Source organism: Myotis nattereri (assembly GCF_964212035.1).
Source record: "Myotis nattereri genome assembly, chromosome: 9".
In the NCBI taxonomy this organism is placed as follows: domain Eukaryota; kingdom Metazoa; phylum Chordata; class Mammalia; order Chiroptera; family Vespertilionidae; genus Myotis; species Myotis nattereri.
Genome location: NC_138084.1, coordinates 57,090,501 through 57,112,910, shown reverse-complemented (window position 1 = coordinate 57,112,910; position 22,410 = coordinate 57,090,501). Strand labels below are relative to the sequence as shown.

Here is a 22,410-nt window from a genome sequence, read left to right as displayed (position 1 = left end):
AGGGTCTGTTGACCCCCAAAGCAGTCATGGCCCACAGGTTGAGAACCGTTGTCTTAGACAGACTTTTATACCCTGCGACTATGACAGTTTATCTCTTCTTTTACACAAATATTCCCCCCCATAATATGGAAGCTGTTATATGTGTGCTATGTAGATATGAAAGTAATTGAGGTGATAACGCCTACAATACTAATTCCTTTTTAGTGAGGTCTGTCTCTCCTTTATTGACTAAAACACCTTTTAAGAGTCCTAGTCACAGACTCATTTAAAAACCAACTTCCCATTACATACACATGTATATGCACATACATTTTTTAAGTTATTGAATCATTAATGGTATTGGTCTGTCTGGTGACATTGGACATAGTGACAATATTATGTTTTTCAACCCATGAATATGAGATATTTCCATTTACAGGACTCATAATTCTTTCCTCTGTTGTTTTTTTTCAATAGTGTTTTATAGTTTATATACACAGAATTATATAACTTTTATTAGATTTCATTTTAGGAATTTCAGTTTCTGAGCATATAACATGAATTGTAAATTTCCTTTCCATTTTTTTTTGTTTGTTTAGAAGAAATTCACTGATCTCATTTCTTCCTAACTTCATTAATTATAGATTTCAGGAAAATTTCTAATTATGCAAGCATGCTGAGCTAATAATTTAAATTATTATAGCTTTCTTTCCTCTTAGAGTTATTTCTTTCACGTGTCTAATTGCATTGAATAGGAATCCATTATAGTGTTGAATATATGTGGTAACAGCAGAAATTCTATTGTTTTTTAAGAAATTTTTATTGATTTCAGAGAAGGGAAGAGGAGATAGAAACATCGATGATGAGAGGCAATCTTTGGTTTTATTGCACTTGCACACTGCCCACTGGGGATGGAGCCCACAACCCAGGCATGTGTGCTGACAGGGAATGAACCTATGACCTCTTATTTCCAGGGCCCATGCTAAATGGCTGAGCACCATCAGAAGGCTTAGTCCAATATTTTCGAGCTTGCACATGGCAGAGGAGTAGCTATTTCCTGCTTATTGCCCCTCTCATTCTTAGCCATAGCAGGGATTCAAGCCTCTGTCTACCTATTTTGTCATTGTTTTCCTGGGGACTTTTTCTGGGGAAAGATGAGGGGGAAGGATCCTCAGTTCAGTCATCTGCTTTTCATTTTCTTCTTTAGTTGTACACAGCAGATCCCTCTTCCTTATTTGAGCCCTTAGGAATTTTTTATTTCTCTGTGCAATCATTTATCATTTCCACTAAACTATAATCTGCAGATTCTAGGGCTTTTGCCTTACCTTTGAAGATTGGGTTTGGGCTAAGGGAATTGAGAAGTTATTATGGTACATAGCGAAACTTAGGTACTATATTTATGTTTTTTGATAAATATTTTTTTAAATTGATTTCAGAGAGAGGAAGGGCAGATGGAGAGAGACTAACATCAATGCTGACAGATAATGATTGATTGGCTACCTCCTACAAGCCCCCTAAGGGAATATAGCCTCAAACTCAGTCTTGAGCCCTGACCAAAATTCAAACCAAGTCCATCTGGTTCATTGGTAGAGACTCAACCATTCAACCACACCAGCCAGACTAGTTGCTCTATTTATTATTTGAAGTAAGAACCAGATTACAGGGCCTGGGTTATAGAATGTTAAAATGCTGTGTGACAGAATGAGAAATCTAGGAAATATCAGTGCAAGTGAGTGTTGGAGAAATTTCTGTACGGGACAGCCGTAGGTAACAACACTACAGGAGGGAACACTGCCCACAGAATTAATTGATTTTTGCTGAAAAAAGGAAACTTCTTCTGCTATAAGCTTACGTGGGTGACTTGCAACAAGTTGATAACTGTTTGAGATAATTTTCTGAAAATTAACTAATTTTGGGATCTTGCAGGTCAATGACCCTTCCGTTGGTTTACAATCCTGTACATTGAATTAGAGGGCAGCAGCTGCGCCTCTTTCTAGAATATGTGGTCTTTGATGCCTTTTACATTTGTTTTTCCATAAATTTTAAAAGTAGAGTTACTTAGATTTTCACTTCTTAAACTCCTCACAACATTATTTTCATAGATTTTTAAAAATAGGACTTAAATTCCCAAACATTTGATAATGTGGAAAATAATTCATATGGCATCAATAACTTCTTAACTTGTGATGGGTTTCAACACAATACAGGTAGCATGGCACCTCTTTTAAAAATAATTTTCTACAGCATCTATGAAATAGTGACTACAGTTAATACTGTATTGCATATTGAAAAGTTTCATGTTTCTTACCAGAAAACACATTTACATTCTGTTAAGGTGTCAGCCCCCAGGTGTTTTCTATGTGTTGTAACCCTAATTAGCTATCAAACTATAATCTATATAATCCATTTAAGGTGTTCACTTCCTTTTGTAGATTTTAGCCAATCTCAGCAAGTGGGTGTGGCCTAAGGGGAGTCATATAAAAGGCCCATCTGATGCAGGGGACACATCACTTCTCCAGAGTAGATTGACTGAAGTTGGAGCTGCCAGTTGAGTGAAGAGAATTCCTACTGACCCTGATATCCACAGAACTCACCGAGGTGGAATGCACTCATAGTAGACTCTGGTGAGTATGGAATTTAGAATAAATATGTTTTTATTTTTTTTGAGTACATAGCTCAAAAAATGCCTACTTTATCTTATTACAAATATTTTCAATTTACCTCTCCAATTACTGGGATCTTCTCTAAGTAGAGAAATAGATTTCCTAGTTAATTGAAATGACATCAATATTTCAAATATCTGGAATTAGAGCACTTTAATAGAGTGATATTTAGTATAATAAGTTATTTCATTATTTTTTATTTTAGTACCATATTGCCACTAGATGTTTTTTAGGTCATAAAAGAGATTTCCCTAATTATGGAAATCATAAACCAACTAAAACGTTTCACATAATGTATGCATGTAAGAATCTTCATACACATTAACCTAAAAAACAAAATGTGTCAATGAGAAAAAACCCATAAAGGTCCGCTTTGCTATTCCTTTAATACCTTCAGTTCCAGGCTATATTTGAAAACTTTACAATAGATCCCAACCACTGTAAGGCTTCCCAAGAAGTGGCACTCGTCATAATGAGAGACTATCAGACATAGCGATGAACCAGTCATGCTTCCATGAACTGCATCTTAGGATTTCCTAGTGTAGAGATTCCTGTGTGTTTATTTTTTTAAAATTACTTACAGATAGAGTTAAGGAGAGAGAGGGAGAGAGATTGAGGGACTGATGAGAAAGACAATGGGGAATCCGTTGCCTCCAGCATGCGCCTTGAATGTGTGTGAAACCTGAGCCGTGGCTTGTGCCCTGACCAGGAATCTAACCCATGGGCATTTGGTACAGGTGATGTTGCACCACCCAACTGGTCCACACTGGCCAGGCCTTTAGTTTTGTATTTATTTATTTATTTAATCCTGGGACTATATTGAAGTGTCAATACATTAGATTACAGGGGTGAGGAACCTTTTTTTCTGCCAAGGGCCATTTGGATATTTATAACATCCTTTGAGGGCCATAAAAAATGAAATGAAATGATTGATAATTAGGCTGCTGCAATTTGGTCAAACGTGTAAATTACCCCTATGCCTTGGGAGGGCCAGACCAAATGATTTTGGGGGCCTTATATGGACCTCAGGCAGGACGTTCCCCACCTGTGGATTAGAGGATCACTTTAAGAAATGGCTGGCACCCTACCAAAAACTCAATAAATATTATTAAATGAATCTTAGATATTGTTGAGCATCTGTCTACTATGGTAGCATTTATGTTTTATTTATTTTATTTTTATTTCAGAGGCAAAGGTAAAGGAAGAGAGACATAGAAACATCAAAGAAGAAAGAATCACTGAATTGCTGCTTCGTGCAATCCCCACACACTGGGGATCGAGCCTGCAACGTGGCCACATACCCTGACCTGGTTGCTCAAGCATTGAACCACGCCAGCAAAACAGCATTTATCTTTTAGGTGCATCTTTCAGACAGTTATTTTCAGAAGCAAAGCCTGGATGTTGTAGAGAGTATGAAGCGAATGCAGAAGGACAGGTACCAGCAGCTGTAGGCCCTGCTCTGAGAGAGTTCCTGTTAGACAAGACAACTTCATCTTCCCACTACTGACTTAACGTGGGTGAAAAGAGAACAGAAATCTTTGTCCTCTGACTTTGGAAATCTTGTTTAACTTTCAAACTTGCAATGTCAAGGGTTCCAAGTCCGCCACCTCCAGCAGAAATGTCGAATGGCCCTGCAGCTGAGAGCTGGTGCCACACTGAGATCAAGGTAGTGAAATTCTCCCACATGTGGACCATCAGTAACTTTAGCTTTTGCCCACAGGAAGTGGGTGAAGTCATTCAAAGTTCAACCTTTTCATCAGAAGCCATTGCTCAACTGAAATGGTGTTTGAGAGTATACCCAAAAGGGCTAGATGAAGACACCAAAGATTACCTGTCACTTTACCTGTTTCTGGTCACTTCTCCAAAGCGTATATTTTTGGCAAAATTCAAACTCTCCATCCTGAATGACAAGGGAGAAGAAATCAAATCTTTGGAGAGTCATCGGGCATATAGCTTTGTACAAGGCAAAGACTGGGGATTCAAGAAATTCATCCGGAGAGATGTTCTTTTGGATGAAGACAATAGTCTTCTCCCTGATGACAAGCTGACCCTCCTCTGTGAGGTGAGTGTGGTGCAAGATTCCGTCACCATTTCTGGCCAGAATACCACGAAGATGGTGAAGGTTCCTGAGTGCCAGCTGGCCGATGAGCTAGGAGGACTTTGGGAAAATTCCTGGTTCACAGACTGTTGTTTTTGTGTTGCTGGCCAGGAATTCCAGGCTCACAAAGCTATCGTAGCAGCTCGTTCCCCAGTGTTTAGGGCCATGTTTGCACATGCAATGGAGGAGAGCAAAAAGAATCGGGTTGAAATCATTGACATGGAGCCTGGAGTTTTTAAGGAAATGATGTGCTTCATTTACACGGGGAAGGCTCCGAACCTGGACAAAATGGCTGATGGTTTGCTGGCAGCTGCTGACAAGTATGCCCTGGAGCGTTTGAAAGTCATGTGTGAGGAAGCCCTCAGCAGACAGCTCTCTGAGGAGAATGCTGCAGAAATGCTCACCTTGGCTGACCTCCACAGCGCAGATCAACTGAAAACTCAGGCAGTGGATTTCATCCACTCTCATGCTGAGGGGGTCTTGGAGACTGAAGGGTGGCAGGCAATGGTGGCGTCCCATCCCCACTTGGTGGCTGAGATGTACCTCTCTCTGGCTTCAGCACAGGGCGCCTGTCTGGGACCCCCACGCAAGCGCCCGAAGCAGTCCTGAGATCCTGCGGGTTGTAAGACTCCTCTGATTTTCCAGAAGCAGCAGCCACTGTTGCTGCCATTGAGCATCTGGTAGACAGCACAGCCTGTGGAGTTTTCGTCTGCTGTCGGGGGAAGTCTGCATCTTGGCCCAAGATTTTTAGTTTCATTATTTTCCTTAAAGAAATCTTATTTTCAAAGGTATCTTTACTGATTTCAGAGAGGAAGGGGGAGGGAGAGAGGGAGAAACATCAGCGATGAGAGTGAATCTTCCATAAGCTGATTCCTGCATGCACCCTACTGGTGATCAAACCCACAACCAAGGCATCTGCCCTGACCACCAATGGATCCTTGACCTCCTGGGTCATAGACTGACACACACCACTGAGCAGCACTGGCCAGGCTGAGGATATTTTCTTCCATAGATTTTAGAGGGAGCGCAAAGGAGGGAAGGAAAGCCTGAGACTCTGAGAAAGAGAAAGAGATGCAAGGCCCAGACAGACGCATTGCACGGGATGGAAACTGCAGCCCAGTATGCAGCCTGGAGTGGAATCAAACCCCTGACCCTTCAGGTCTGAGCCAAAGCTCTAAACACTGAGACACTGACCAGGGTGAGATAAGTCCTACATTGGGCCACAAACATTTAAATTTAGACAAACGCTCAAATGTCTGTCTTTAGGGATTTGCTTCTTCTGCAGATGTTGTGGTCATCTCTTTACTAGATGTGACAATAAAAACTGCTCTTGTTGTTGTAGCTCACAATAAAGTAACATCTTAAAAGACCAACTTTTGCCTCAGGACTTTCTTTGCACTGTGTCCACATGATTTCTTTTTCTTTTTGCAGTGACTCTCACTTTGCAGCCGGGAAGAACTAATAGACTTGTCTTCCTACCTGGAGGTTTGAGCAGCCTTTGTGTGGGATGTGGTCCTCAAGGTGCAAATGTCTCTCCCGGATCTGAGTGTTTCCGTGACTGGGGTGCTCAGACTTCTACCTCAGGGATGCATCACTTGGAGATAAAAGTGGGAGACATTGGAATTGGGCTGCTGGAGTCTGTAGTGATGATTAGAAATAGAGGAATAGGAGTGTCCAGAAGGGCCTCTTCTTGGCTATGCTAAAACCCACATCCACTACAATGTCTTTGCCACCTCCCACTTTTACTGCAATATGTGCCCTAACCTATTGGCTGAGTAGGGGCATTCCTGGATTATGAAGGTGAAAGTGTGACCTTTATAAATGTAGCTCAAAGTTCCTTATATGTAAAATTTCTTCCTGCTCCTCTCTCCATCTCAGGCCTAACTTTTCCTTTAGTCACTTTTGACTAGAAATAGATTAGGAATCATTCTACATGCTGGGGAACACCAGTATCTAAGAAAGGCGTTTTCCTAAGACACTATCAATTAAGACAAACACATTACTCTTTTTCTTTGTTTTTGGTTTCCTTTTATGCCATGAAAATCCATTTACTATATTTTTAAATATGATGAAAACTTTCAAAACATAGGTTTTGGTTTGTCCTTTACTCAGTTTGTTAAAATCTGCACACATGATGCATGGCATAGGATATGTTCTCTGGATTTTGCTCTATTTTTAAACTGTCATCAGGAAGTATAATAATAGATGACAGGGGTGTCTGAAAAAGTGCAATTAAATGCAAGAAGTTGGCTGATTTCATGTAGCATGATATTCTTCAGGTCCATTCATGCTGCCCCAGAGTTTCAGAAACCCCTCTTTTCAGCTGTGTAGTATTCCCTTGTGTAAATGTCCCGCAGCTTTTTTTATCCATTTGCCTACGGATGGCCACTTGTGCTGTTTCCAAATCTTAGTTATTGGGCAACAGAAACGAAGGAGAAAAGAGACAAATGGAACTAGGTCAAAATAAAAAGCTTCTGCCGAAACCCGTTTGGCTCAGTGGATAGAGCGTCGGCCTGCGGACTGAAAGGTCCCAGGTTCGATTCCGGTCAAGGGCATGTACCTTGGTTGCTGGCACATCCCCAGGAGGGGGTGTGCAGGAGGCAGCTGGTCGATGTTTATCTCTCATCGATGTTTCTGACTCTCTATATCTCTCCCTTCCTTTCTGTAAAAAATCAATAAAAATATATTTAAAAATAAAAAATGAAAAAGGACCCCTCCGTATGGGAGAAAATATTTGCCAATGTTACCTCTGATACGGGGTTAATATCCAAATTATATAAAGTCCTCATACAAGACACAAAAGGAATAGAAACAATCCAAGAAAAATGGGCTCAAGGGCCAAGCCCATCTACTTGGTCTCCAGTAGAATGACCAAGTTGTGGTACAATCATGTAGTGGAATACCCTGAGACAAAATAATACAAACAAGTGTTACACACAGAGGAGTGCATAAATCTCGCCAAAATACTTTTCTTTAATTCTTTTATTTTAAACATATATATATATATATATATATATATATATATATAATTTCAGAGAGGAAAGGAGAGGGAGAGAGAGATAGAAGCATCAATGATGAGAGGGAAGTATTGATTGGCTGCCTCCTATTAGTAATTCCTCTGACTGAGGATCAAACCTGCACCCTGGGTATGTGCCATGCCTGAGAATTGAACTGTGACCTGCTGGTTTATAGGTCGACAGTCAACCACTAATTCACTCTGGCTGGGCTCACCAAAATACTTTTAAACAAATGAAAGTATACACCAAAGTGTATACAATGTGATTTTATTCATATGAATTGAAGAAATGATCATTAGAAACAGGGCATATTAATCACCAGCATATGATTACCTTTTTGGGAGAGGGGATTAAATTTTGGACAGGGTAGGCAATCCTGGGATCTAGAGGTCTGAGTATGTTACATTTGTGGTATGAAAGAGAACATTCTTTTGACAAGTTCTTCACCATTTTCCATAATATTAAGAAATCTCTGGACAGGGAAGCTATATTTTTGGGTCAGTATCATGGAACTGTATCCTTTCACTGTGTTCCCAAATATTATTTCATTTATGGTTTCCTACCTTATGGATTCCAGGGACCTCTAAGAGCATTATTTCCCCAGTTTGATACATATAGACACAAAATTGCTATCAGTTAACAGCAATATCTAAGATGTGGGAAGTCAGCTCAAAAGACCTTTTAATTTTATCTAACTCTGTAAAAGACATTATTTTCCTGATCAAATATGAAGCTTTGGTATAATTTCAAAAATATGCTCATTTTCAATGATACTCATTTCTTTTGTTGTGTCGCCTAACATATAAGCTACAGTTTGGAATTTGCTTTCAATACAACTCTACACTATTCAAAGCTTATCACATCACACAATTAAAATTGGCTAGTGAAATTATATTTAAATTATGCGTCCAAACTGCTACACAGAAGCATGCTATGGGAGTAAAATATGTAAAGGAAAGGGAAATAAAGATATGGAGGAGAATAAAAGAATGAAGACACAGGTAGAGAAAATGGAAAGAACAGACCTGAAGTATCTTAGAGTTTTGGGGTTTGTACCTTATTCTGGGCTTTCTGTATTTAGATAACTCTAATCCGCAATAAGTAAATAATAATAGAATGACAGATTAGCCTTTTTAAACTGAAAGATTATTTACATACCATAAGCAAATACCACCAACAACCATCATAACTCTCCAGGCACAGATAGTCCCAGCCCCCCTAACATCCCTTCAGTAACCTCCAGGTGGGCTGGCCATGCTCAAGTGGGGGTGGCAGAACGCTAAGTATAGATGAGATGAGTGCCAGTTGACAATGCTCAAATTCTGGACCACAAATCTGGTCATAGTAAGCCAAGACCCTGACAGGTTGCTTTCTCCCTGGCTCCTCCATTCTGCAGCAACCAGGACAGGACTATGGCATTTCAGGCAAAGGAGAGCTGCTGTGTGTACATGCATATGTTTGTGTGTGTGGAGGTGGCATGCCTGGATAGACAAGCTGAAATCTATTCCCTCCCCCAAATCCCCACACTTACTAGGCCTTTGGTTCACTTTCTAAATGTTTTAATAAAACAGAAATATAACCCATAAATAGAAAGAAAAAGATTTTAAATGCATATGTATCTTAAAGCATTTGTATCCAAAGAACTCATACAGTTCAAAATAAGACCAAAAAATCCAATGATCATTGTACAATTTAGAGGACTTGAGTAGGCACTTCACTAAAGAAGATATATGGATGGTTACCAAGGACATTGTCTTAGCCTATTTTTACTTCTATAACAAAAAGACTGTAGACTGGGTGGCTTATAAACAACATCAATGTATTTCTCATACTTCTGGCACCTGAAAAGACCAAGGTCAATATTGTGGCTGATTCAGTTTCTGGGGAAGGCCTATTTCCTGTTTTATACACAGCTGGCTTCTCCTTCAGTTTTACCAATTAGTAGAGGTTAGGGAGCTTTCTGAAGTCTCCTTCTTAAGGGCACTAATCCTGTTTCTGAGGGCTCCAGCCTCATAAGCAAATCACCTCCCAAAAGCCTTTTAAATCTATCAATACTTTTAGGTAGTAGGTGATGAGTAAAGAATGAAATTGTGATTAATGAGATTCGAAATCCACTGCAGCTGCCTGGGTTACCATATCTTACATAAACTCAAGGTCACTGCTTGAAGGAAAGAAAAGCTGAGATAGATCTTCTTAGACAGACCTTTATACCCTGTTCCTACAACAGTTTATCTCTTCCTTTACACAAATATTCTCCCCCACAATATGGAAGCAGTTTTAAGTGTGCTATGTAGATATGAAAGTAATTGAGGTGATAATGCCTACAACACTAATTCATTTTTAGTGAGGTCTGTCTCTCATTTATTGACTAAAACAACTTCAAAGAGTCCTAGTCACACACTCATTTAAAAACCAACTTCTCAATTACACACACATGTATATGCACACACTTTTTTAAAGTTATAGAATTGTATTTATGGTATTGGTCTGTTTGGTGACATTGGACATAGTTAGCATATTATGTCTTTCAATCCATGAATATGGGACATTCCCACTTACAGGACTTATGGTTCTTTCTTTCGTTTGTTTCAATAGCATTTAATAGTTTATACACACACAGAATTATATTACTTTTATTACATTTATTTTTAGGATTTGCAGTTTTTGATCATACAAGATGCCTTGTAAATTTCTTTTACTATTTTTCATTGTTTAGAGGAAATCCACTGATCTCGTTTCTTCCTAACTTCATTAATTATAGATTTCAGGAAAATTTCTAATTATGTGATCCTGCTGAGCTAATAATATACATTATTATAGCTTTCTTTCCTCTTTCCTGTTAGATTTATTTCTTTCACGTGTCTAATTGCATTGAATAGCAATCCATCCTAGTGTTGAATATATGTGGTAACAGCAGAAATTCTGTTGTTCCTTAATACATTTTTATTGATTTCAGAGAAGAAGGGAGAGGGAGATGGAAACATCGATGATGAGAGGGAGTCATTGATTTTGTGACACTTGCACTCTGCCCACTGGGGATGGAGCCCATGACCCAGGCATGTGTGCTGACAGGGACTGAACCTATGACCTCTTATTCCCAGGGCCCATGCTGAATGGCTGAGCCACAAAGGAAGGGTCAGTCCAATGTTTTAGACCTTGCACATGGCAGAGGAGTAGCTATTCACTGCTTATTGCGGGGCTCATTGTTAACCATATCAGGGATTCAAGCCTTTTTCATCCTCTTTAGTCAATGTTCTCCTGGGGCCTTTTTCTGGGGAGTGATGAGGGGGAAGGATTCTCAGGTTCAGTCATCTGCTCCTCATACTCTTCTTTAGTTGTACACAGCAGATCCCTCTTCCTTATTTGAGCTCTTATGAGTTTTTTATTTCTCTGTGCTTGCATTTATCTTTTCCACTTACATATAATCTTCAGATTCTAGGGGATTTGCCTTACCTTTGAAGACTGAGTTTGGGGCAGGGAAATTGAAAAGTTACTATGGTACCTAGCAAAACTTAGTTATAATAACTTAGTTACTATATTTATTTATTTTGATAAACATATTTTTTTATTGATTTCAGAGAGAGGAAGGGCAGAAGGAGAGAGAGAGTAACATCAATGTTGACAGATAATGATTGATTGGCTGCCTCCTACAAGCCCCCATCGTGGTTGGCAAAATGCGGCTCCCGAGCCACATGCGGCACCTAGGACCCTTGAGTGTGGCTCTCCTAAGCCGTAGGAGTACCCTAATTAAGTTAATAACAATGTACTTATGTATATAGTTTAACTTGAAAACAATTTGGCTCTCACAAGAACTTTCAATTGTTGTACTGTTGATATTTGGCTCTGTTGACTAATTAGTTATCTGACCACTGGCTAGCCTAAAACTCTGGCATATGCCCTAACCAAGATTCAAACCAAGTCCATCTGGTTCATGGCTAGAGACTCAACCATACAACTACACCTGCCAGACTAGTTCCTCTATTTATTATTTGAAGAAAGGCGTGCTCCAGGAGAATGGCTGTGGGCAGTGGTCCAGAAAACCCACGTGAAAATAAGCGGAGGCTCCTGGAGTTAGATGTGTCTATCTCTCTATCCCTCTCCCATTCTCTCTGTATAAAATCGATACAAACATATTATTTAACAAATTACAAACATCCTCAAGGCAGTACTGGCTGTCAGACTCATTGGGTAAAGTTCTAGTTCCAGCCTGAGCAGAGGCCTGAGCCGTGTGTAGGTGTGACAGAGCTGCCGAGTAAGAGAAGCTGCTGGGCTCAGTTGTGGCTGCAGCACGTCCAGTGGGAACCAGGGTCCAGTGGAAACCAGGGTCTTAGGAATCTGCAGAATGAGTCATCTGGAAACTAATACACACTTCCAAAGACAGCCACAGGAATGTGAGCTCTCCTTTGGTAGTTGGCTCCAAGCCTTTAAGAGACTAACAGTTCTATCTATCTATCTATCTATCTATCTATCTATCTATCTATATCTATCTATCTCCTGGTGTAATTTAGTTTAGAACACCTGAGAATGTTCTTATCAAGGCACACTATGGTAGGGAGGGATCCTGAAGGTGATATCAAAACCAGCCGTGTCCATGGCATCTAGGAGTGGGCTGAGAATGCCTGAGAGGTACCACAGCATTCCAGGGCAGCTGCCCAATGGGGAGGTCCGTTTGTCTAGCAACTGGGAGCCCTGCTTGTCATAGTAGTAGAAACATCTGGCAGCTTAAGAAATGCATCATTTCTAGGAGATAAAGCATCTTGACTGTGGACAGGGCCAGCCCAGATTGCGGCTTGGCTGGGAGGTGCTGTGTTCCCAGGGTTGAGGGTTAGATACAGCCATATTTGGCTAAATCTTCATCAGTGATAGGCTCAAAGATGGAAGACCGCCCATTGGCAGGGAATGTGTCCCAGGACTCCAGAGAGGCAGCTGCCTCTAGCTTTAGCTCCAGGGATTCACAGTCAGGGGCCCAGGAAATTTTGGCAACTGTGGCGGGGGCCTGGACCATGGAGGCATAAGAGTGGTCCATTCTTACAAGCTCAGAGAGGCTCGCAGGGGCCCTGTGGTTTCCAGCAGGGTCTGTGGGGAAGGACCTCAGATTCCCAGTGACACAGGGAGGAGTTAGTGAGACATTGTCAGGGAAATTGACTGGAATATTGTCCAGAGATAGCAGGCACGGGCCAGGGTGCATCGGTGCTTCAGGATCCAATGGGGGCCCCAAGGGTTGAAGGTCAGGGGCACAACGGCACCCAGAAGCCCGCACAGGATGCTGGCCACCAGGGCTGAGTGGTGCTGGGCTGTCCATGGAGGGTTTGTCCTCAGGCACAGGCTGGGCTTTGGGATCCGGAGCTGTGCGCACTGCGACCACTTGGCGGCGCCTCTTAGCAGGGGCCAGAACAACCCACTCTTGAGTCCCCTGTTCCCGAGGACGACGACCACTCTCAGGACCACGTGTGCCAGTTGGCTGGAGATCCTGGGCAGATGGGCCCGGGGTTGGCTGTGAGGATGGGTCGGGCTTTGAGGAGCAGAAGGCCGCGGCAGCCGCGGGCTGGGCAGTAGAGGCAGAACCCCGGCCTAGCGAGGGGCGCAGGCATGGCTGGCGCACAAGGGTGTGGCGGCGACCATACCCACAGCCCGTGCCCACTGATCGAGGGGTGTGCGTGGCTCGACGGGGCTGGAGGTGCCTCAGGCCCAGCGCAGATCTCCAGGCCGCCCTGCCCTCCCTCCAGGCTCTCAGCTCCTGGCTACCCGGCGCCGTGGGCTCCACGTGGTCCACAACGGTCTGGTCCTGCCCGCGTTTCCACCGCTCATAGCGCTCGGGCTGCAGGAGGCGCACGAACACGTCCATGGAAAAGCTCACCCCGGCCTCCCCGCAGCTGCACTGAGAGGCCACTTTGCCATAGTCGACCCATCGCGCGGTGGCAAAGTTGATGGCCTCCGCACAGTTGAAGCCATGGTGGAAGCCAGCGTGGTAGCCATAGGGAAAGGTCACCATGAACTCTCCAGCCTCCTGAGTGATGCGGCTGAACGGGACCCCGTTCTCCTTGAGGACAGTGGGCGAGATGAGGGCCACCTTGTGCCGCAGGAAGGCCTGGCAGCCCCGAGAGCTGCCCGGGAAAAGGTCCCTGGCCAGGCGCTCCAGGCGCTGGCCGTGCTCTGGGGGCACCGCGTACCACGTTTTGGGCTCCCCGAAGTGCAGGTAGTTGATGCTGTAAAGGTCCATGTCCTCCGTGTGCCAAGCGAAGGTGGTCTTCCACATGCCAAAGTACAGGTAGGGGGTGTTGACGCCTTCGATGACAACCCCACACTCCTGCTCCAGCAGGTCCTGGATGGTCCCCAGGTGGCCAAGGTTCCATTGTTTAGTGTTGGCATCAAACAAGGAGCCACTGATGTCAGCGCCATAGATGGGCGGGTCGTACAGGCGCGTTTTCCAGTATTTCCGCTCCAGATCCTCAAAGTCCAAGTGTGGTGGAGTCTGATACTGTCCACTGTTTGCCAACAGGCGATACTCGCCCACTGTCATGGCCCTCTTCTTTTTGTGGTATTGAATGAACACACCTGCTCGCCCAGACGCCACCTGCTGGAGGGGAGTGGCTATCACCATGTCATTGACATCATCGTAGGACTGTCTGGCTTTCCATTCCTTGGGTGGAATGACCTTCGCCAGGCCAGCTCGGTGGGCACCTTGGGATTCCATGTAACCAATATATTTGCTGAAATCTTTAAATTCTTCCATGGTTGGGTGGAAGGTCATGATTCTCCCACTTGGCTCACTAGACACCATGGCTGCAATGTAAGCAGAGGATTCCCGGGTTCTCAGGGATGTTTTAGATTCCTGAGAATGAGGGAGTAATGTCTTCTCTCTTGTTTGAGCAGCTTTCAGTTGGTCATCATAGCCCCGTTCTCTAGCCAGGATCTCCAGCCAAGGTCTGTGTCTATTGTCCTATTACATCTGTATTTATACCAGTTGATTTTAATCCTATCCATTCTATTCCAAAGGTTAGGGCATTTCTTATCTCTATTCCAAGGTTACTCTATTGTTCTTTTAAGCTACAAGGGAGTAACTGAAGGAGATTATTCTAAGTAAATATTATGTAGCTTAAGCATGATTGTTCATAGTTAAAGTGATTAACTACCCGCCTGTCACTTAGTTAAGGCGTTTTATTCCCTCCCCATCTCCAGGGAAAAATCCTCACTTGGGGAAAGAACCTTTCTCAGGGAGGTGGTCCTGTTTAAAACACATAGCATTAAGAGGGGGAGCAAACATATTCCATATATGCCAGGTCCCTTGAAACATAAGCTGTGCAGATGTTTCTTCCCTGCAGCGACTGTGTCAAGCAGCAAGGGTGGATCAGCTTCTGGCAGGAACATTAAAAGGACATTGAGTAAAAACTGAGGAAATCTGATTAACAGATTTATTAAATAACGTATAGGCCTTGATTCATTAACTGTAACAAATGTACCACAGTATTGTAAGGTATTAATAATAGGGGAAACCGTGAATGAGGTAGCATGGGGGTAGTTATATGGGGGAAACTCTATCAATTCTCTGATCAAATTTTTAATCTAAAACTGTTCTAAAAAATAAAGTATCACTACACTAAGTGTAATAAAATAATAGATAAGAGTAGGTGTCAACGAAGAATAGTAGAATGAAAAAAATTAGAAACATAATCTACTTTTAAAAACAGTCTACAAAACAGCGCAATATGAAACAAACAATTCTATAAACCAGTACATGATAATTTTTTTAAAGCAGAAGGTTTAACATTTTTTAATTATAAAATATGTTCTTACAGAAATTCACAAAGCATATTTGTACAGCTTAACTTACACATATTAAGAACTATTCACATCTATAAATAACCATAGAGTGAACAAATAGAACCACGTCCCAGGTCAAGAAACACTCTATTGCCAGTCACCTGGTACCTGACTCAGGCTCCTCCTTCGGGAGCACTGCCTCATCTGCCTCTCCTACTAACCCGGTCCGAACTACAAGCATATTAATTTCAGTAAACAATACGAAATTAAAACTGTAACTGTTTTTTAAAAACTTTATAGGACCTTTAAATATAACCCTTTAAGAAGAGAATGTTTTCATGTACCCTTTTGTGTGTATTTTTCCTTCATTTGTGTCACGCACAGAGCTGGACTTTGTTTTGTTCGTGGGCTGCATTCAATTGTACAGACGTTTCCACTGCCGCTGGGCCTTCCCGTTGTTTCCTCTTCTGACCTCTTACTCCGCTGCTGTGAACATCCGCCCACACATCTATTGGAGGACCCCACACCAGTGCCTACAAATTAAGCTCTTGGTCATAGATTATGTGAATTCAAATTTTACCTTGCTACTGTTTCTCAACAGTTTTCACCAAGTACACACTCACTAGCTTCACAGGAGGGTACTCACTGCTCTTCACTTTTTTATTCGGTGCTTCATATGCCCGAGGGTTACTGAAGTTCTGTAAGAGAGGGCTGGGGCCAGGGGAAAGGTGGTTTGCTTCTTTGAAATGTTTCCTTCTGTACCCAAACTATCATTTTCAATTTCCAAAATTTATTCTAAGTTTGTCCACTCCGTGCATCTTCAATAGTATACACTAAGTCAAAATAACCATCAACTCTCCCTGTATCACTTAGATACTCTAAGTACTTCTCTCTCCTTGTTCAAAGAGCTATGCTGATTGAGTATGGATGTCACATCATCTGAAGTGCTGTTTTAAATTGCCAATGCCTTATTTCAAGTTGAAAAATATTCAAATACAGCCCTAGCTGGTTTGGCTCAGTCCATCGGCCTGTGGACCAAAGTGTCCTGGGTTCGATTCTGATCAAGGGTACATACCTGGGTTGTGGGCTCAATCCCCATTAGTGGGTGTGCAGGAGGCAGCCGATCAGTGTTTCTCTCTTATCATTGATGGTTCTATCTCTTTCTCCCTCCCCCTTCCTCTCTGAAATCAATAAAAATACTTAACTAATTAGTGATTAAAAAAAGAAAAAGAAAAATATTCAAATACCTAATATGGGTCAAAAGGTTCTATGGTTCTCCTTCTTCTATTCTATGACTCATACAAACAAGCTTCCTTTCTATTCCACAGTAGAGCTATTACCTTTGCTGTTTTCTCTAAGTGGAAACCAACTCCTTTTGTCAGTTGGGTCTCAGAAAGTTCTCCTGCTATAAACTTTCCCTGATCACCAGAACCCAGGCCAGCCCCTGCCAATTCTGCCCTACTGTCCCATCCCCACATATTACCAATTGGAATAATCTTGTTAATTTATTTAATGGATTTGTTTATTGAAATGAATCAGGAAATTAACCACATTAAATATACATATACCCCAACTGGAAGAGCTCTGTGGTTGAGCATCTACCTATGAACCAGGAGGTCACGGTTTGATTCCCAGTCAGGGCATATGCCTGGGTTGTGGGCTCAGTCCCCTGTTGGGAGTGTGCAGGAGACAGCTGATCAATGATTCTCTCTCATCATTCATGTTTCTATCTCTCTCTCCCTCTCCTTTTCTCTCTGAAATCAATAAAATATATTAAAATATAAAAATATATACATACATATAGCTTTTTTAACAGCAAGAAGACTTGAAGAGAAAAAATTTGGATGATGGTACTTTTGTCCTCTGCTTGCATATGTCTCCCAGCAACTCTGGTACTACCGCTCAGCCCAGTGCCAAATGATTTCCACCGAGTCATCCTGAAGATAATGTCTGTACGTATCCAATTCCCCAGCCAGGCAGTCAAGCAGAACCCCACAACCATCCCCAACTTCATTCACCAACTCTACACACTTTTACTAGGCCATAAAAATATGTTTTGCTTAAAATGTTTTGATATAATTACTAAGACAAGTGCAGAAAGCAGTAACCGCAAACCCTCAATTGGTTGAATGAACAATATTAGAAAAAAAGTCAGATATCAGTTACCTTTAATATATTTGTGAACAAATATCGGTGATAGCATTTTAAACCTATCAATGACTCAGAAAGATCAAAACTGTTTTTTGAGTATCTGCTGACCTAATTGGTCAAAGGAGCCTGGTTTAGCAGGAGAGGGTGTTGGGTGGGGGAAGGGAAGGAAGAAAAGAAAAGGGAGGGAGACTAGAGGGGAACCAAAGCCCAGGATTTGTTGCCCCCAAATAATTGTGGAGGCTAGAGGCTGATAAAAAAATTTCACTTCCACCGCTGAAAGTCTTTTTTGTAAGTATGGTTTTATTAACCAAAATGCTCACCGAAAGCAAGTCCCGTCTTGAGGCATGGAGTCTAAACCTCCAGCAGCATGGCAGAAAAGACAACATGCCCATTGTCCCAGAGTATTGCAAGCTTTTTATACATCAAATCGGGGTGGGGGGGTACAAAAAGGGTTAATCTAAGATAAATTTACATGGCCTATAGGCAAAGGCGTGAGAGAAGGAGGAGGCCAGCTCTGGGATAGGAGCAGAATTTGAATGAAGAAAGGTGTGCTCCTGGAGACTGGCTGTGAGCAGTGGTCTAGAAAGCCCACGTGTAAATAAGCGGACGCGCCTGGAGTTAGATGTATCTTTCTGCTTTCTGATATAACATGTTATTGTTTTCTACTGGTTTATGCTTTAAAGGAAAATCAACAATTAAAAATGTGCTTGCCTTCTATGATTGCAAAATCTTGATTCCTAATTATTATATAAAACAACAATTAAAAAGTGCTTGCTTTGTACTATTGTAAAATCTTGATTCCAAATTATTACATACTGGAGGCACAATGCTCGAAATTTGTGCAAGAGTAGGCCTTCCTTTCCCTGGCTGCCGGCACTGGCTTCCCTTTGACCCCCGGAACCTGGGCTTCCAGGAAGGTCATCCAGAAGGACGACAGAAGGATGTCAGAAGGACATCCAGTCCAATTATCATATTATGCTTTATTATTATAGATTAGGACCCACAAAAAGGGAAGTATTTTTAGTGAAAAGTACTAGCGGGAGGTTTGAAGCAAAACTAGGGGGAATGGAACTGCTTACAGGTGACCTATATAAAGAAAACAACCTAAGTAGCAAGCTGGATATACACTGTATTTTAAAAATATTTCTTAAATAACATATTTATTAGGGTCACTGGTTAATAAATTACGTACATTTCAAGTGCCCAATTTTACATAATACATCATCTGTATGTAGCACTGTGTGCTCACCACCCCAAGTACCCTGTGTTTGAAGCAGCATTTCTCTGCTGCTTTGTGATCTTTCTTCCAAATGTTTTAGTCTCCCATTGATCGAAAATTCTGCAAAGCGTCCTGCATCAAGAGTACCTGCCTTTATCCATTCTTGTAGGATGTGCAATATACACACAAGGGCTATCAGAATCCCTTCTCCTGGTCCTCAGCCCTGGGGGTGGGATTGCCGCAGTTCATCCCTGGAACAGGCGTTTCCGGGCCTTGGGAGCAGGCCCTGTACGTAGAGCTTGGAGCGGTGAGCTGGGGAAGCGCTCCCACAGGTTGAAGTTCAGGTTGAAGCAGGGCCCAGGCGAGCCTCTCTGGACTAGGCGTGGGGGTCCGAGGCCATCGCTGTCTGATGGGGCCCTGCGGGTGGGTGCCTAACCCCGTTCCAGCGACCCAGCTGGCTGCAGGGACCATCCAGGGATTCAGGAACCCGGGGGCCTCGTCTTCGTCCTGGTGGTGGGCCTCTTCTGGGACTGCGATCTGTGGGGCAAATGCGCAGAAGAATCCCTGCTGGATGGCGACGCCCCCGCTGACCCCCCCGCCCCCTTCCCCTCTCCCCCCGCCCCTCCCCCTCGTGCGCCCAGGAGAGCGACGGGTTCGAGGCTGACAACGGGCGGGTGCGCCCCAGCTCCTGAGCCCAAGAGCGCCTCGGGGACCAGCACCAGGGTGTGCCCTCCCAGAGACAGTTGCTGCAGGACCCAGGTGGGCTCGGGCTCCAGCACCAGGTGGACTCCGCTGTCCAGAGGCAGCTGCAGGGCATAGCCTGCAGCCAGGACCAGCACGGAGGTGAGCGCATCAGCGGCGTGGGATCCAGCCGGGCCTTGCAGGTTGGGCGCCATCCAGTTTTCATTTCATTTTTTTATTTCTCCTTTAGGGCCTTGGATATCTTTTTTTATTATTATTGGTTTCAAAGAGGAAGGGAGAGAAAGAGAGAGAGAGCGAGAGAGCGAGCGAGAGAGAGAGAGAGAGAGAGAGAGAGAGAGAGAGAGAATCTTTAATGATAAGCCAGAATCATTCATTGGCTGCCTCCTGCACACCCCACACTGGGGATCAAGCCCCCAATTCGTCATGTGCCATGACTGGAATCGAGCCCAGGACCCTTCCACTGTGCCAAACTCGCTAGGGCTAGTTTTTGTTTTGAAAATGGGGCCTGGACAAAGTCAGATGACTAACCAGGCCCCTCCTCCCGAGATCCCATTGGATGTGCAATGAGAAGATTACTATGGCCCCGGTATAAAGCCAGGCACAAGAGGATGTGGGCTGCATTTGAAAGCCAGCTCTCAAGTGGATACTGTCTCTCTGGATCCTGCAGGACCTTCACTTGGAATTGGGTTTTGATTTCTGCTATTTGTGCTTGTGAGCAAAAGAGCTATTTTCCTATTACAAGTTTAAAGAACTGACTATAGTTTTATATTATTTATGATTCAGATGTATTATTGGGTTAGGGTTACTGAATCTGAGTGACTGCCTCACAGATACACCAAAACTTAAAAAAACAAAACAAACAAACAAACAAAAAAACAAGAGAGAAGACATTACTCCCTCATTCTCAGGAATCTAAAACATCCCTGAGAACCCGGGATTCCTCGGCTTACACTGCAGCCATGGTGTCTAATGAGCCAAGTGGGAGAATCATGACTTTCCACCCAACCATGGAAGAATTTAAAGATTTCAACAAATATATTGGTTACATGGAATCCCAAGGTGCCCACCGAGCTGGCCTGGCGAAGGTCATTCCACCCAAGGAATGGAACGCCAGACAGACTTATGATGATGTCAATGACATGGTGATAGCCACTCCCCTCCAGCAGGTGGCGTCTGGGCGAGCAGGTGTGTTCATTCAATACCACAAAAAGAAGAGGGCCATGACAGTGGGCGAGTATCGCCTGTTGGCAAACAGTGCACAGTATCAGACTCCACCACACTTGGACTTTGAGGATCTGGAGCGGAAATACTGGAAAACGCGCCTGTACGACCCGCCCATCTATGGCGCTGACATCAGTGGCTCCTTGTTTGACGCCAACACTAAACAATGGAACCTTGGCCACCTGGGAACCATCCAGGACCTGCTGGAGCAGGAGTGTGGGGTTGTCATCGAAGGCGTCAACACCCCCTACCTGTACTTTGGCATGTGGAAGACCACCTTCGCTTGGCACACGGAGGACATGGACCTTTACAGCATCAACTACCTGCACTTCGGGGAGCCCAAAACGTGGTACGCGGTGCCCCCAGAGCACGGCCCGCGCCTGGAGCGCCTGGCCAGGGAGCTTTTCCCGGGCAGCTCTCGGGGCTGCCAGGCCTTCCTGCGGCACAAGGTGGCCCTCATCTCGCCCACTGTGCTCAAGGAGAACGGGGTCCCGTTCAGCCGCATCACTCAGGAGGCTGGAGAGTTCATGGTGACCTTTCCCTATGGCTACCACGCTGGCTTCAACCATGGCTTCAACTGTGCGGAGGCCATCAACTTTGCCACCGCGCGATGGGTCGACTATGGCAAAGTGGCCTCTCAGTGCAGCTGCGGGGAGGCCCGGGTGAGCTTTTCCATGGACGTGTTCGTGCGCCTCCTGCAGCCCGAGCGCTATGAGCTGTGGAAACGAGGGCAGGACCAGAGTGTTGTGGATCAGGTGGAGCTGGGCCCGAGTCACCTCCAGCCCCGTCGGGCCACGCACACCCCTGGATCAGTGGGCACGCGCCGTGGGTCCCGCAGCCACTGTGGCAGTCGAGCCCTTGTGCGCCAGCCATGCCTGCACCCCCCGCTAGGCCAGGGTTCTGCCTCTGCTGCCCATGCAGCAGCTGCCGTGGCCTTCTGCTCCTCAAAGCCCGACCCATCCTCACAGCCAACCTCGGGCCCATCTGCCCAGGATCACCAGCCAACTGGCACACGTGGTCGTGAGAGTGGTCGTCGTCCTCGGGAACAGGGGACTCAAGAGTCCATTGTTCAGGTCCCAGCTAAGAGGCGCCGCCTAGTGGGCGCAGTGCGCACAGCTCCGGATCCCAAAGCCCAGCCTGTGCCTGAGGACAAACCCTCCATGGACAGCCCAGCACTGCCGGTCCCAGCATCCTAAGGTGGCTTTTGGGTGCTACTGTGCTCCAGTCCCCGAAGCCCAGGGGATGTCTACTTTTGTTCTCCATGTTCTTTTTTTTAAAAAAAATTAAATCTTTATTGTTCAGATTATTACAGTTGTTTCTCTTTTTTCCCCCCATAGCTCCCCTCCACCTGGTTCCCACGCCCTTTCCGCCTTCACTCCATCCCCCCACTGTCCTCATTCATAGGGGCACGATTTTTGTACAGTCTCTTCCCGCATCCCCTACACCCCTTTCACCCCGCAAAGAATAGTCAGTCCACTCCCTTTCTATGCCCCTGATTCTATTATAATCACCAGTTTATTCCGTTCATCAGATCATTTATTCACTTGATTTTTAGATTCACTTGTTGATAGATGTGTATTTGTTGTTCATAATTCGTAT

General features: G+C 44.0%; 3 protein-coding genes and 1 pseudogene across 4 annotated transcripts; 2 read left to right on the top strand and 2 right to left on the bottom strand.

The window, feature by feature from the left end:
• Window positions 1-4,224: 4,224 nt before the first annotated feature.
• On the top strand, window positions 4,225-5,349 carry LOC308524602 (speckle-type POZ protein-like; the record flags this gene model as incomplete). Its single annotated transcript, XM_081099161.1, has 1 exon — window positions 4,225-5,349. The coding sequence occupies one exon, from the start codon at window positions 4,225-4,227 to the stop codon at window positions 5,347-5,349; it is 1,125 nt and encodes a 374-aa protein (XP_080955287.1).
• Window positions 5,350-12,582: 7,233 nt separating this feature from the next.
• LOC308525523 (lysine-specific demethylase 4D-like) lies at window positions 12,583-14,538 on the bottom strand (the record flags this gene model as incomplete). Its single annotated transcript, XM_081100319.1, has 1 exon — window positions 12,583-14,538. One exon carries the CDS (start codon window positions 14,536-14,538, stop codon window positions 12,583-12,585), a length of 1,956 nt encoding a protein of 651 aa, XP_080956445.1.
• A 4,595-nt stretch (window positions 14,539-19,133) lies between these two features.
• On the bottom strand, window positions 19,134-19,784 carry LOC308525522 (proline-rich protein 23C-like; annotated as a pseudogene). The gene has a single exon. The product of its transcript is annotated as a proline-rich protein 23C-like (transcript).
• Window positions 19,785-20,549: 765 nt separating this feature from the next.
• On the top strand, window positions 20,550-22,007 carry LOC308525521 (lysine-specific demethylase 4D-like; the record flags this gene model as incomplete). Its single annotated transcript, XM_081100318.1, has 1 exon — window positions 20,550-22,007. One exon carries the CDS (start codon window positions 20,550-20,552, stop codon window positions 22,005-22,007), a length of 1,458 nt encoding a protein of 485 aa, XP_080956444.1.
• Between the last annotated feature and the right edge of the window lie 403 nt (window positions 22,008-22,410).